The 15,545-nt window shown below is 42.1% G+C and overlaps 1 protein-coding gene across 1 annotated transcript in view; it reads left to right on the plus strand.

Moving 5' to 3' along the window:
- Window positions 1–15,545, plus strand: part of CCDC146 (coiled-coil domain containing 146) — a 108,894-nt gene that overhangs the window by 49,677 nt on the left and 43,672 nt on the right. The window contains exons 3-4 of the mRNA XM_087442813.1: window positions 11,816–11,898; window positions 15,107–15,316. Of these exons, the coding sequence (XP_087298939.1) occupies window positions 11,816–11,898; window positions 15,107–15,316 (293 nt within the window). The remainder of the gene's footprint in view (window positions 1–11,815; window positions 11,899–15,106; window positions 15,317–15,545) is intronic.

Consider the following 15,545-nt stretch of genomic DNA (forward strand, 5'->3'; position numbering starts at 1 on the left):
ATTTACAATGACAGCCCATTAGGACAGGGTCAGGGCAGCAGCTTTGGTCTGTGATCTACAAGATGAGATGAACAATTGACCATCTGTGGACATCTTCTTCATACGTTTGTAACCCTGTGTGGGAGATGCTCTGGTCTCCAAGGGCCCAAGCTCAGCTTCAGGTTTCTTACAGCCTACACCCCTCAAGGCCTTTAAAGGTGCACGAGAGGTGGGACCTCTGCATGTGAAGGACTGAAAACTGATTGTCAGAGTCAGCTGGCAACAGAATTCTTTCTGGGTCCCATGCCACTCCTGCCCCCAACCCCTACTCTTCTGGTTCCTGTTTTGTGACTTTAGTCGTTCACTGATTTTAATCTGGCTCTGTTTCCTGACTCTGATCATGTTCTGACCGTTATGTGAATGCCCCTCATGGCTTTGACCCAGTTAGGTTCTTTGCTCTTAACCACTAGTTCACCCTTTGAAGTTCTTAAAGAGGCATCTGAGTTTCTATCTGGCTCATTTCCTGCCTCCCAGGCTCAAAACCACTCCAACCTCCTACCATTTCTCCCTAGGATCTTTGGATGTAGGGGAGAAATAATTGTAAACATGAGTTAAATGATTATTAAAGTTCCAAGCAATTGAAGTTTCCCTGGGACAAATCTGAGTTTTTGAAAGGAATGCCACTCGTTAGCATGTGTGTGCTTAGGCATGCTTTTTATTCATTTGGCTGTACATGTTATCTTAAAATTATTGTAACTTAACTTTGCAGTCAAACATACAGCTAAGCAGCTGCATTACTCATTCACAGTGTCCGTTGCATTTGATACCCTAACGCTTGGGAGGCCCTGTTTGCTGCTTGTGGCCTCCCCCTCACATTCCTGTGGTGGGCCACCAAAGGAGGAACAAACAGCTGTGAGAGAACAGTCCCAGATCTCTCTGCTCATCCTGTGAGCCTTGCCAACCCCACAGAAGGGAGAAGAGAAGCTGTGGGTGTGGCACATTCTCTGCTCTTTCAAGTCTATGTTCAGGCCGAGTTACCATGCTCTATTCCTCTATTGACACCTGCCTTCTCTGACAGGTAAATTGGAATGGAAGTGAGTAAATGAACGAGAGTTCTTCCAACTACATCATTGGTTTTAAGATAAACTTAAATCAACGACAGTTTAATAAACATCAAGCACTTACAGAGTACCGAGCTATGTGCTGGGGCTCAAAGATGAATACAGTAGGGTTCCTGTCATCAACGAGTGCACAGGCCAATGGGAGAGACATGTTTAAACATATGTTGATAATAGTGTACAATAATAGCTGCATCTAAAAATACAGAAGCAGGGCCGGCCCCGTGGCTTAGCGGTTGGGTGCGCGCGCTCCGCTGCTGGCGGCCCGGGGTTCGGATCCCGGGCGCGCACTGACGCACCGCTTCTCCGGCCATGCTGAGGCCGCGTCCCACATACGGCAACTGGAGGGATGTGTGGCTATGACATACAACTATCTACTGGGGCTTTGGAGGGAGGAAAAAAGTAAATAAAATCTTTAAAAATACAGAAGCAGTAGAGAGAAAGAAGTAATTCTGCCTGGAGGTGTCCCTTGAAAGATCCACATGTGGTGACCACTGAGATGTGTTAAAGGAAAATTAAGAGTTCTCCAAGTGGACAAGAGAAAAGAAATGGCAGAGAGGGGAATATAACATGTAAAGATATAATATGGTTTGGGAACTGTATTAGTTTTCTATTGCTCTGATAACAAATTAACGCAAAATTAGTGGCTTAAACAACACAAATTTATTATCTTATAATTTGGTATAGTCAGAAGTCCAACATGGTCTCAATGGGCTAAAACCCAGGTGTAGGCAGGACTGCATTCTTTTCTGGAGGCTCTAGGGGAGTGTCTGGTTCCTTGCCTTTTCCAGCTTCTAGAGGCTACCCACATTCCTTGTTTTATGACCCCCTTCCTGTGATAGGTCAAGTCCTTCTCACACTTCCAATCTTTCCTCCTTCTTCGATATCATCTCACTAACTCAGCCAGGAAAGATTCTCTGCTTTTAAGGACTCATGTGATTAGATTGGGCAGATAATCCACAATAATCTCCCCATCTCAAGATCTATACTCTTAATCACATCTGCAAAGTCCCTTTTGCCATGTACGGTAGCATATCCACAGATTACCAGGATTATAGTATGTAGCCATCATAGGTGGGGGAAGAGGGACATCATTCTGTCTACCACAGGAGATATTATAGAACTGAAATGATCATGGGAGGTTTAGAAAGGGAGGAGAGGGGCCGGCCCCGTGGCTTAGCAGTTAAGTGTGCGCGCTTTGCTACTGGCGGCCCGGGTTCAGATCCCGGGCGCGCACCAACGCACCGCTTCTCCGGCCATGCTGAGGCGGCGTCCCACATACAGCAACTAGAAGGATGTGCAGCTATGACACACAACTATCTACTGGGGCTTTGGGGGAAAAATAAATAAATAAAATTATAAAAAAAAAAAAAAGAAAGAAAGGGAGGAGAGGACAGCAGCTGCCAGACAATGAAGACCTTTATATACCATGTTAAGGGTCCTAGACTTAATCCTGAAGGTGATGGGATCTTTTGAAAGGTTTAAAGCAAGGTGAAAATTGTGTTTTGGATAGAGCACTGTGCTGGCAGCATGAAGGACAGATTAAGGGGGACAAGACTTGAAGTCAGGGAAAGTGGTTAGTTGGCTATTGCCTCTTTCTCTGTAAGAATTGATGAGGACTTGTGCATGACACATTACAGATTCTGTTTATTCTGTGAAACTGACAATATCTATTTCAAGAGAATCTATGAATGAAATGCCCCATAATACCAAATTTCTCTCTAAAAAATGGTCACAATAACTGAACATTGATATTGTATTGTTTAAGTAAACAATTTCATGTGTTCCAGGTGTTAGGCAAAGAAAATGTTTATTATTCTATAACCATAATTCCCATAGTCTTAAATGTCCCTTACCCTAATGAAGTTTTACTTTGTCTGATAACAGATAGCCTGCAGAGCCTCTGTTTGGGAGTCATCAGCATGGGGGTGGTAGTTCAGAATATGATAGTAAGCAAGAGACCCTACGGAAAGTGAGCAGTTTAAAAAGAGAAAAAGGATAAGGACCAAATCCTGGGCAACACCAACTTTTAAAAGGAGGACCAGAGAAGACAACAAGAAGAGTAAGGAGAGAACCATGAGACCATATGTCACAGGAACCAGAGGAGAAGAGACTTCCAGGAATGATGAACTGTAATAAATCAATGGTGATAAACATCATAAAATTATCAAGTAAGACAAGGACAAAAATGTCATTTGAATTTAATAATTAAGAAGTCATTGGGGCTCTACTTCCTGCCAAGATGAAGTAATAGGAACCAGATTTACCCTCCTATCTGAAACAACTAAAAAACTGATCAAGTTATGTGAAACAATGGTTTTCGAACTTTGGACGACAGACAACACAGGACGGTGATCCCTAGGAGTAGGGAAATAAATGAAGCAAGGCCTATAGTAGCCCCAACTGACTATTTAGAGAGTGTTTCCAAGTGATGGCATAATGAGGGGAACCCAAACAGAGCCAGGTGGTCTTGCTGATTTAAGGAGACAGAGTTTGGGGTTCAGAGAGGCCAAGTTGGCTAAAATACATAGGTGAGGGGAGGAGAAAGTTTCACAGAAAGAGAGAGAGAGAGAGAAAGATCTGCAAAGGAGTACTGATCAGTGCACACATGTGAGGATACTGGTGAGGCTGGGGAAAGAACTCCCAGAAAGGAGGGGGTGGAACAGTACCTGGAGCTCACACAGAGCCAAAAATAGTTGATGTTTCCATCCACCAGAATAGAAAGACCTCCTAACACATGGGCACTGAGTAGGAGGATATTGACTCAGTTGTGGGGCTAAATTAGCCTTAGACAAAAGATTATCTGGACTTCCTTAACAAAGGTTAAAGGCAAGCCTCGAAGGACCAAACTATTTCCAAGAAACTTAGCTATGACTCACAAAGCCCAAAAATTTTTAAAAGAATACCAAAAAAAATCCATCTCCCAACAGTGTAAAATTCACAATGTCTGGCATCCAGTCAAAAATTACTAAGCAGGCAAAGAAGCAGGAAAATATGACCTACAATGAGGAGAAAAGTCAATCAATGGAATAGACACAGAAATATAATTAGTAGACAAGGACATTAGGACAGCTATTATATACATATTTTGAATATTGGAAAAAAAGGTGGAGGAAAGTGTGAGCATAATGACAGAAGAAGAAGTTATGAAAAAACCCAAATTAAACTTCTAAAGATGAAAAATATGGCATCCAAGAGGAAAAATTCATTGGATGGCATTAACAGCAGATTAGACATTAAAGAAAAAAAGAGATTAGTGAGCTTTAAGATATAACAATAGACACTATCCAAAACAAAACAAAGAAAAAAGACTGGAAGATAAAAATCAACAGAACATCAGTAATCTGTGGACATCAAGTGGTCAAACATCTGAGTAAGTAGAGTCACAGAAGGAGAGGAGAGGGGTACAGAAGAATATTTGAAGAAATAATACCTGAAATTTTTCCAAATTTACTGAAAACTACAAACCCACAGATCCAAAGCTGAACAAATCTCAAGCCAAAGAAAACCACAACAAGACATATCATAAACAAATTACTGAAAAACAGTGATTAAGAGAAAAATATCAAAATCAGCCAGAGAAATGAGGAAGTCACTGGTCAGTGTACCAATTTGGTGATGTATGGGCAGTCTGGTCACTATAGATGGTGAGTGACTGGAAGGTAAGAAACTGAAGATAAAAAGCAGAGATTACTCTTTTGAGAAAAACTGAAATGAAAGTGAAGGAGAGAAAAGAAAGGGATAATTAGATGGGAGCATAACATCCAAGGTGGATTTTTGTTTTTTGTTTTTTGTTTTATGTGTGAGGAAGATCAGCCCTGAGCTAACATCCGATGCCAATCCTCTTCTTTTTTTGCTGAGGAAGACTGGCTCTGGGCTAACATCCATGCCCATCTTCCTCTACTTTATATGGGACGCTGCCACAGCATGGCTTGATAAGTGGTGCATTGGTGCATGCCCAGGATCTGAACCCACCAACCCCAGGCCCCTGAAGTGGAGCATGTGCACTTAACAGCTGCACCACAGGGCCGGCCCCTCGTTTGTTTCTTAAATGAGAAAAACTTGAGCAAATTTAGAGGTTGAGGAATGTTAATGATAATAATAATAAAATAACTGACGTTGATTAAGCCCTTATTTGTGTACTAGATACTATACTAAATACCTTACAGGTATTGATTTCGTCTTCACTACAGTCTTATGAAATGGGAGCAATTTTCATCTTTCTTTTACAAGTGAAGAAACTGAGGCACAGATTGATTAAATATTACTCCAAGTCACGTAGTTAAAAAGTAGCAGAGCTAGAATTCAAACCAAAGTCCACTTGTGATGTACTTGACTACTATACGCTGAGCCAGCAAAGAGGGAGAAGTAGAGATTATAAAGGTGAGAAGATTTAAGTGATGATGTAATGCCTAGGAAGAGGTAGGAGGGTATATATTTGACAGCACAGGTGGATGGGTTGGCCTAAATCAGGAGGAAAGGAAGACTTCATTTTTGAGATTTGGGGAAAGAAGTTAAGGGTGGGTGTGGCTTAGATAAATGGATCCGTTGATATGGGGGATGGGTTTAGGTGGCCTAATATTGTTTGGTGAATGAGTTAGGTGTATGGGAAAGCTAAAGCTTGACGTAACAGCCAAGGGGGAAGGTCAAACAAAAGGAGTGATGAATCATTGTGGAGAGCTCAACTGCATTTGGAAACTACTGCAAATAGTTATGTTGTTTATTCTAGCAGTGAGGGAGAGAGTGAGAGGGAGATGCAGATGGTAAAGATTTATGCTTTCAAGTTATGCTATCTCCCAAAGCATGGCAATTATTTCTCAGGATGAGACCAAGCCAGTAGGTAATGTCAAGGAAGCAACAAGAATAAAGGAGGTTAATAATCATGGCCACCTTGGTTGCCCTGCAAACACCCACACAAACACCTAATTGTTTCCCCATGCTGACCCCCTTCCAGATAAGCTCACTTGGTAAAAGCTCTTACTGAGCTATTACTTTCCTTGGAATGTCCTAAAATTTCAATTTTTGAAATTTTTTCCATATTATTACGTGTCTTCCATGAATTATGAACTCTTGTTAAACTTTTAACTCTAGAGTAAATGTTTCCTTCCAGTCTCAGTTACCAGCAAGGCAATTCAGTAACACAAGTATCTATTGTGAAACCATATTTATGAACTTATGACATAATATCTAACCTTTCATTGTCTATACCCTTTGACAACTTAAGATTGGGCTTTATGCTCTATGTCTTAGATTCTGCATTTTTAAAACATGACAAACTTGATTTCTGTACCTATTTGTAGCATGCAGTATGAAAATGCAACTATTTTTTTCCATGTTTATATTTATGAGTGAAGCATTTCATCTGCTAGGATTGAGTGTGAAGTTTCTAACCAGAGATAGACCTGCTTAAAAAGACTGTTTACAATTTTGCAGAAAAGTCACTTTTTGATAACTATTATCATCTAGATTATGATTTTTATTTTTAAGGAGGCTAAAATCCATTCTTCATAGTTTGGTCTTTTTCTTAAGAGAGATTTGTTTTAAGTAGAGTAGACCAAATAAAAGATAGCTTATCAATCCTCTTTCTGAACATCTATGACTTAACCTATTTATGTAGAAACTACAAAGAACCTATTTATGTAGAAACTACAAAGACACATCAGATGTTTTGCCCTGTCAGCTTTCTTCACAGGTTCTTAGGCATCAAAGACAATGTGGCTAGTGGAGTGATGGAAACAGCAAACAGGAAAGGAGACCTCTCCAGCCTTCCTGCTGGACTGTGTTCATAAAACCTGCCGACACACATCCTTGGCCCCTGCCTTCAGGCTTCAAACTACTGCTGTTTCAGATGAGACTCAACTTAGGGAAAATACAGCTGAATTTGTGTTAAGTCTGAGCTAGAATCTGGCTGTATCTGCTGCTATCATCTGATCACAGTAATCTCCAGTTTGAAATTCTGCTCTGAATCCCCACTGTTTACAGCGAGTTTTCAAGCCTATTTTCATAGCCCTTTATTATGAAAAGCAGTACATATATGTTGGAGAAAATTAGAAAATACGGATAAGCAAAAATAAAAATATAAAAGCCATATATTCTCACCACCCAACAAGCATCATTTTAACATCTTATTTCTTATCCTTCTAGATCCATACCTTATTGATATTCTCTGTTTGATGAATTGTCACCATACTCTCCTTTAATTCTTTAAATATGGTTTCCTTTCATTCTTTGAACATATTTATAATACCTGCTTTGAAGCCTTTGTTAAGTTCAACATCTGCACCCCTAAAGCAGTATCTGCATTTTTTTTTGCACTATTTCTTTGCATTTCTCATGATTTTTTGTTGAAAATTGGACATTTTAGGTCATATATTATAGCAACTCTGGATTCTGATCCTCTCCAGGATTCTCTCTTACTGTTTTCTTTTTGTTATTGTTGTTCATACATTTATTTGTTTAGTGACTAATTCTGTGAAGTGTGTTTCCCCCACAGTGTGCAGCCTCTGATGTCTCTGTGTAGATACTCTTTCCTTGTTTTTATTTTTAAGGTTGGCCTCCTGGAGGTTGCCCCTGGGTCAACATAGCTTGGTCAGCCATTGATTGGTCAGAGATTTTGTTTAAGCCTCCTGAGCCAGTAAAGTTTTCATCCTTTTCCATTGAGTCTGTATGTGGCTTGGGGCCACTTTCAAAGTTCAGGGAGTTTACATATCTGCCCTGCCTTTAGCTCAGGGACTGATAACTTGGAAGTACCCTCTCTGGTCACTCCTGAGTGGTCACAGCCTTGGGCTTTTCCACAGCCTTCTGGACCACCAGTAGTGAGTCTGATTTTAGCAGCGCCCTCTTTGGCTGTCTCTGGCCCCAATTCCTCTGTTAAACTTCTGCTTGTCTGCCTCTACTGGTATCATTAAGCTATTAACTGCCTTTTACTAACCCTTGTGATATCTATTGTTTACTAACCTTTGTTAACCCTTGTGATATCTATTGTTTTTGACAATGCTCTGGGGCATGGATATTCTACATTCTGGTCCAAGTGAAGTGAGCATTCTCAGGCAGGGCTGCAGCTTACTTACTCAGTCCCACCTTGATCAGCAGGAGCTTGGGGGATAACTGACTCTGATCTTGTTTGGTTGCCCAGCCCAGTCTCCCTATAAAGGGGGAGCTTGGGGAGTGGGGATCAGTACTACTGAACAGCTGCAGCAGCCCACCCCGTAATGCTCTTTCACAGTACAGAGCTGGAGGGTGGGACCGATGAGTACAGCAGTTTTCTGGGGCTGCCCCACCCACCTGAATAGATCTTCAGCAATAGGACGGTGGAGGAGATGGGCTCTTCACTAGCTGCCAAGCCTGCCCGGAATAGTTCTTCTGCAACAGGGAGCCAGGGGTGATGGATGCAGCTCATGGCTCAAATGCCACAGTTTCCCACTGTTCTTAATGAGTTTCAGTAGATTTTGTTGAATAAATGCTTCTCAATTTCTTGTATGCCCTGCGGTCGATTTCCAGAGACTTGAAATGGTTGTCCTAGATAATTTTGACTGGTTAAATCAATGTTTCTTAGAGGGAGAGAATTCATCAAGCTCTCCAGGCCACCATTCTGGAAGTTCCACCCCGTGGAAGTGGTCTATAATTTATCATTTTACTTATTTGCTTTAACTTACAATATAAAGAAAATAATTGGAAAGTATCAAATTCAATTATTAACAATAAAACTACTGAGTGTCATTTAAGTATTCTATAATTTCCTTTGTGTCTGTCTCCTCAAACTGTGAGCTACTTTGGGCAGAGCCGATGTCACATTCACTTCTGTCTCCATCACACAGGGCAGTGTGTGGAGGTAACGGTCTTTTCAGCTTGAAAACAAAACTAAATACTGCGTGTGTTTTTACACATATGACACCATAATTTCCTTACCCAAAGGCTTACCTCTAGTAGCTAGCTGGTTGGCTAGTTACTAGGCTGGCCCTCACATGGCTTTCATAGTACACACATACATATGCAAACACCCACTCACACACTTACCTTTTCCCACTAACTTTTCTCCTTTAAGAGTGTCTGTATGCAAAGCTTTTTCTTTTTTAACGTATTAGACTTTAAAGGCACAGTGCCTATGGCCTACACCCTTTTCAGGAACAAATGAAAATATCTGAGACTTGAAATAAATTATATGTTGGCTCAAAAATATAGAAAGAAAGGGCCAGCCCGGTGGCGTAGCAGGTAAGTGCGTGCGCTCCACTTCAGCGGCCCAGGGTTCGCAGGTTCGGGTCCCAGGCGCACACTGATGCACAGCTTGTCAGGGCATGTTGTGGCGGCATCCCATGTAAAGTAGAGGAAGATGGGTACGGATGTTAGCCCAGGGCCAATCTTCCTCAGCAAAAAGAGGAGGATTGGCATCAGATGTTAGCTCAGCGCTAATCTTCCTCACACACACACCCACAAAAAATAGAGAAAGAAAACTGTAGAACAAAAATAAATGTGTTTAATTAAATATCTGTAAAAGGTAACATTAGGTCAACCTACCAAGAGCAACTCAACGCTTAAAAAGTTACACATAAATTATATTTAAGTTGGCATATGAATACATTTTAAGATATTTGATATAGTGAGAAGTGGAGCATCCTCAAAGGTCTTAAAAATCCTGTTCACCAAATTTCACCCCTATATAAAAAATGATTGTTGTGGGGATTAGAACCCAGGCCTGACATCACCTTGTAGTGCCCTCGTGAAAGATCCCAAACACTTCCACAAAGAAGACATGGTTTCATAGTGCATTTAACAATGTTTTTCTACCCTGATTGAGTAGAGAGACCATGAAACCCCACTGTGTAGACTTGGACCTTTGCATTTTGTCCATTACATTCATTCATTTGCTCACTCAGCAAATATCTGCCAAGCACCTACACAGTACCTGGGGCTCTAGTGGCTGAGGATACAGTGAAGAACAAGGTAACGAAGGCCCTTCCTCAAGTACACTAGTGCTTGTGTACTAGTCGAGGAGTAACACTTTTTAAAATCACATAAATAAATTTATTACCACAGATTATAATATATGTTATAAAGTACAGAATTCTGTACTTGAGTGGTGTATATGTATCTATCTTAGATTTAGAAGTCAGAGACGGTCTTCTTATGGATTAATATTTAAGCTAAGGGATGAAGAAAGAGTTAGAGTGAGGTGGGGGAAAGTGAGGACAGGCCAACGCAGAGGCCCTGGGGGAGGACGGATTCCTGCATTTACGAGACTAAAAGGCAGCCAGTGTGCCTGGAGCACTCTGAGCTTGAAGGGGGTGTTGTGAAAGGAGGTTGGGACAGCAGCAGGGCCCTGCAGGACCTCAGGGGTCATACCTGGGGTCTTGAATTCTATTCCACTTGAAGAGTTTCAAGCATCCAGCATCACAGCATAAAAAGATCTCCATGGGTAGCAGATGAACGGGGGCCCCGAGTGGAAACAGAGGTGGGGAGGGGGACAGTTGGAGGTTTTGTGGTAGTCCACCCGAGAGATGATATGACTTGGACTAGTGGAATCAGGGAAGGGAGAGGATTCAACAAATATTTTGGAGGTAAGAGCAACAGGGCATTGAAAAACACAAACTCTTCTTTAGTTTTATTTCTTGATCCTGTGTCACTACCAGTTCAGTTAAAGTCAAACCTAATACAAATGCTCATTGCATTATGGTTTAGTGTTTGATGTTGTGTTATGATGTCTCTTAACCACTTATCATGTAGCTCAGAGAGTAAATCAAAGTCGTTTATCAGAAATGAGAGGAATAAATAATATCTGTTTATGTACTAGATGAGCTCTTCATGCTTCTTTGACAGTAGAGGCAGAGGCATTGTGGTAGTGATCATGGATTTTTGGCAGGGCAGTGATCATGGATTTTTGGAGCTGGACCACTTGGGTTTAAATCCTGACTCTGTCTTTAACTAGCTTTGTAACTTTGAACAAATTACTTCTTTAGTTTAAAATGGAGATAATAATCCCTACTTCACAAAACATTTTTGAGAATGAAATAACTGATATACAGCACTTGCTCATAATAGATGCTCAATAATTATTAGTTCTCTCAAATTACAAATAGCCATCCTAGCAATCTACACTATTTGGATTGTCTGAGCCCAAGGAGCCGGTCTTGGGATTTTCAGGGTAATCATCAGTAGGAGAAATACATCTAGGTCTTCTGGGTCCAACTTAGACCCATATTTAGAAATACGTTTTTTAGAATTTGAAGAATTTAGTTAAATTTCCCTCAACTTACAGCTGAATAAATCACATTCTAGGGAGGTGAAAAGACTTGCCCAAGAACACAGAGCTTACTGGAGGCAGAAGAGAACTCCAGGGCCAGCCCCGTGGCTTAGCGGTTAAGTGCGCACGCTCCACTACTGGAGGCCTGGGTTCTGATCCCGGGCGTGCACCAACGCACAGCTTCTCCGGCCATGCTGAGGCTGCGTCCCACATACAGCAACTAGAAAGATGTGCAACTATGACATACAACTATCTACTGGGGCTTTGGGGAAAAATAAAAAAAGAAAAAAAAAAAAAGAAGAGAACTCCAACTACTTTCTCCAAACACCCAGCATCTTTCTAATGTACCACATTGCCTTATATGTTTCCTCTCCAATGATTAACTGAAAGATTTTTTAAGGTATCCATATATCCATTTTATCTCCTGCTTAAAGCATAAAAAGGGTGATTGCTAATAGTGATCTTGTGTTCTCTTTGCTAGTTACATGCTATGGGAAAACTTCCTGCAACCAGAATGGCAGAGTTAAAAGCCAAGTATACCTTGCTGCATGATACCGTGATGAGGTACGCTATTTACCAATGTGGAGACATCTTTTGTCATATTTATATTTCTTACTTTAAGAAGTAAAGACCTGTCTTATTTTGCATTCTCCCAACAGCAGACTCTGAGGCAAGGATTTGAGTTCAAGTAGTTTGAGAAGTGGGACCAGAAATTATCGTGAGAGAGAGGGGAAGTGAGACTGGGAAGCGAGGAAACCGGGGGGGATGTGTTAATCTGCGAGTCAACACTGTGGGCAGCTGGGGCTCAGTCTCCCTGAGGACCCTCTGAGTGGCTATGTAGAACACCCACAGAACTCCGCACTGAAGAGTGAGGAAACTGGGATATTTGTCCACCAATTTCCATCCCTCGCTGATTAAGGATTGCTCCTAGCGGGGTGAGCTCCTGGCACTTCTAGCTTGCCCTTGGAGAAGCCAAGCCAGCTCCTATGGCCAGAGAAAGCCCTCAGGCAGAGGCACACAGGCGCTGTTGGTATGTGTAGTAACTGTCCACCAAAGATAGAGGTGACTCCCAGAGTGGTCCAAGGGGGTTTTGGTGGGATGCTGACATTATCTGCTACATGACACACCTGTGAGACTCTCTCCTCCCCAACTCTCTTCATCACTCAGAGGTATAGGTTCTATAACAACCCCAGCCTACATCTGCTGAGACTTCTGTCTTTCCTTCTCACCTCTTCCTCCTACCTCAGGCTACTCACCTTAGCCCAGTCCCAGTCAGAAGTACGTCAGAAGAATAGGCTTTCACAGAATAATTCAATAAGGTTTCCTAAGCACCTGCTATGAGCCATCAGGAATCAAGGGGGAAAGAGAGTGAAGAAAGAAGAGGAAATCATGCTCTGCTCCTTCTCCTTACTACTCCCAAGCCTCTTTCTTTTGCCCACCTCCTGCCTCATAGCCTTGCATGGTGTCTTTGTCAAAAGCCAAAGAGAGACAGCAATAGATCCTAATACCAGCCATCCTCTCCTCCAGTCTCCAACCATTACCCCTACTTCTTATGTTGCCCAGAGTCATTTGGCTACTTTGAGGATGGGAACATGAGGGAAGAGGGAATGACTAGGAGAAGAGCAGAGCTGCATCACTATGCACCCTTCACTTCCACCCTACCCCGTACTTACTCAGTTCCATTCAGGCTCCTAACCACCCTCCAGAGCCCTCAGCTTTGGCTCCTCCTCTTTCTCCCCAGCCCCAAGATAAATCCTCACCCTGACCCCTAAAGGAGACTCCATTTCCCATAGTTGGTCCTGCTTGCCAGTGTGTACACATAGTTGTCAAGACTCAGGAACTTGGAGGATGTGGATGGAAAGTTTGGGGTAGTGTTTTTCAATGTACTTCACACTGCTTAACTGGGAAAAAACTCTATGCGATTCTCGGGGAATCCCTCTGAGCCTCTTTGCAGATACAAGAAACATTGCAACATTTCTCACTCTCTGGATAACTCTATTCCAGAGCCCCACAGAGCCTTGTGGGATGCTGACTTGGCTTCCTCCTTGCCTGACCCACAACTCAGTTCCCCGGGCCCCAGTGACAGATAGCAATGCAGGACCAAAGCTGTGGTGTTATTTCTTCCTACTTCCAGGTTGTGTTGCAAAACCATTACTTCCCTTCTGCTACCCACATTTTACCTCCTCTTGACCCCTTAGTTCCCTCTCTTGTCATTACAAATACCTACCACTCTCTCCATTCCTACTGCCTAGTGGGTGGGAAAGGCGTGAAGAAGTAGACTCTCCACAGTTGCTGCCAGGGCTGTAGCCGGGCAGATAAGGCTGGAAATGATGAGCTGAAACTGAATGAGTTTTCCATAGAAACCATGTTATAAGAGTTGTTAAATTCTCTTCTGCCAACACTATATTTCAAGTCCATGTGGTTTATAAATTACCATTTGTGTTCTGGCTGGAACCCTAACCACCTTGACCACCTCCTTTCTGGGGGAAATAAGGTACTGAGGCCCAAGCCAATGCCATACATTTCCATTGTTGAAGACTCGTGTTAAGGAGATCGGATAACCTTAGATTTACAAAGCATACTAGCATACAAGGAAATTGAATTATAAGAAATAACTCCAGCTTTGATTAATGAAAATTATATGTGTCTCATTGTAGCTGTTGTGGCTATTTGGGACCTAACATAGTGCCCGGAACATATTATGTCCCAATAAATGTTTCGCTAGATGCTATTGAGCAAATGACATATTAAATCCTGGGAAAATGGGTGGCGCTGGTAAATTCAGTTCAGACAGGCTTGATCAAGTCATTGGGCATCTCTGCAAATGAGCTGAAATCTGAAGATTTCTCCTGGTAAGGAAACTTGGTGGGGAGCCTGCACCAAAAGAGAATACTGGCTTTAAAACAGGAAATGGCAAGGGTCTTGCTTCTGAATAGAAGTAGCTAATGTGAGGCAGTTGGGTTTTGAGAAAGACGAATCAAGTCTGCTGGTAAGGCTGGAGCTGATGCTAGCTTGCAGCATAGGTGAGTGAGTTCTATTTCTATGTCCATTCAAATCCGCTTCTAGCCAGATCATTAACCCTTCTCCCTAGATAGGGACAAGGCGGTAGAATACAATTGCGGTTGGAGAAATCCCCTCTACTGTGATGTTCAGAACTAGCTCTAGCCAGGCGTTGAAATTAGGATCAGAAAACTGTAAATTAATTTATGTCCATAATTTTATAAGGAAATTCTTCTTCCTAGTTTCCTAGTAAAGTGTCCTTAGGAAACGTTCTGTCTTTTCTTAGTTCACTAAGGAGGAAAATATTTTCCTACAATCAGGTCATGAGAATTCAAGAATCCGAGAGAGCTAGCGTTGCTGGGGCAGTTGAAGGGGGGACCCGCTCTTCTCCTTGTTATTCCTCCCACTCCTGGAAGTCATGATTGTTCTTCAAAATCAAGTGCAAATATCACATTTCCATCCAACTTACTCCTTTCTCTGTCATCCCCACCATCTTGATCTAGACACTAGTGGTAGCACGTGTCACCTGGTATTCCAGCTACCTATTTATGTCTGTCCCTCTCTGCTAGATTGTGAGCTCTGTTCTCCTCTAGTACCTAGTGCAATACGTGGCACAAAAATGTCACTGAATTGAATTGAACCCAAGAATGGAAGGAACCAGGAGCAGTGTGGACATGCTCCTTCTCCTCCTCGCTAGACCCCCACAGGAGCTACTAAGGGTATTGCAGGTATACACTTCTCATTGTGCAAATCTCTGTTTTCATGGAACCAGCACACAAGATTCAGAGGTCCAACTGCTACAGGATGCCAAACGTTTCACCGAGCAAATACAACAGCAGCAGTTTCACCTGCAGCAAGCTGATAATTTTCCAGAGGCATTCACCACCGAGGTCTCCAAAATGAGAGAACAACTTCTCAAGTATCAAAATGAACACAATGCAGTGAAGGAAAGAGAGTTCCATAATCAGTACAGATTAAATAGGTAAGTACACAATTCTCTCAAGCATTCTGAAGACAGATATGAGCAAAGTTGTTTCCACATAAACAAAATTAGAAAAATTAGACTAAATTGGGAAAGAATTTAGGTGCGATGAGTATGAGGTAGCAATGTTAGGTGATTACAAGCCTGGCTCTTTCCTTGATTCCCTAGAATGGGCAGTCCCTGAACAGGATGGTTACACAACTTCTAGCAAAAAGCTCAGGGAGACACT

This window comes from Ceratotherium simum, chromosome 1, assembly GCF_057802395.1.
Source record: "Ceratotherium simum simum isolate JZ-2026a chromosome 1, ASM5780239v1, whole genome shotgun sequence".
NCBI classification, from domain to species: Eukaryota; Metazoa; Chordata; class Mammalia; order Perissodactyla; family Rhinocerotidae; genus Ceratotherium; species Ceratotherium simum.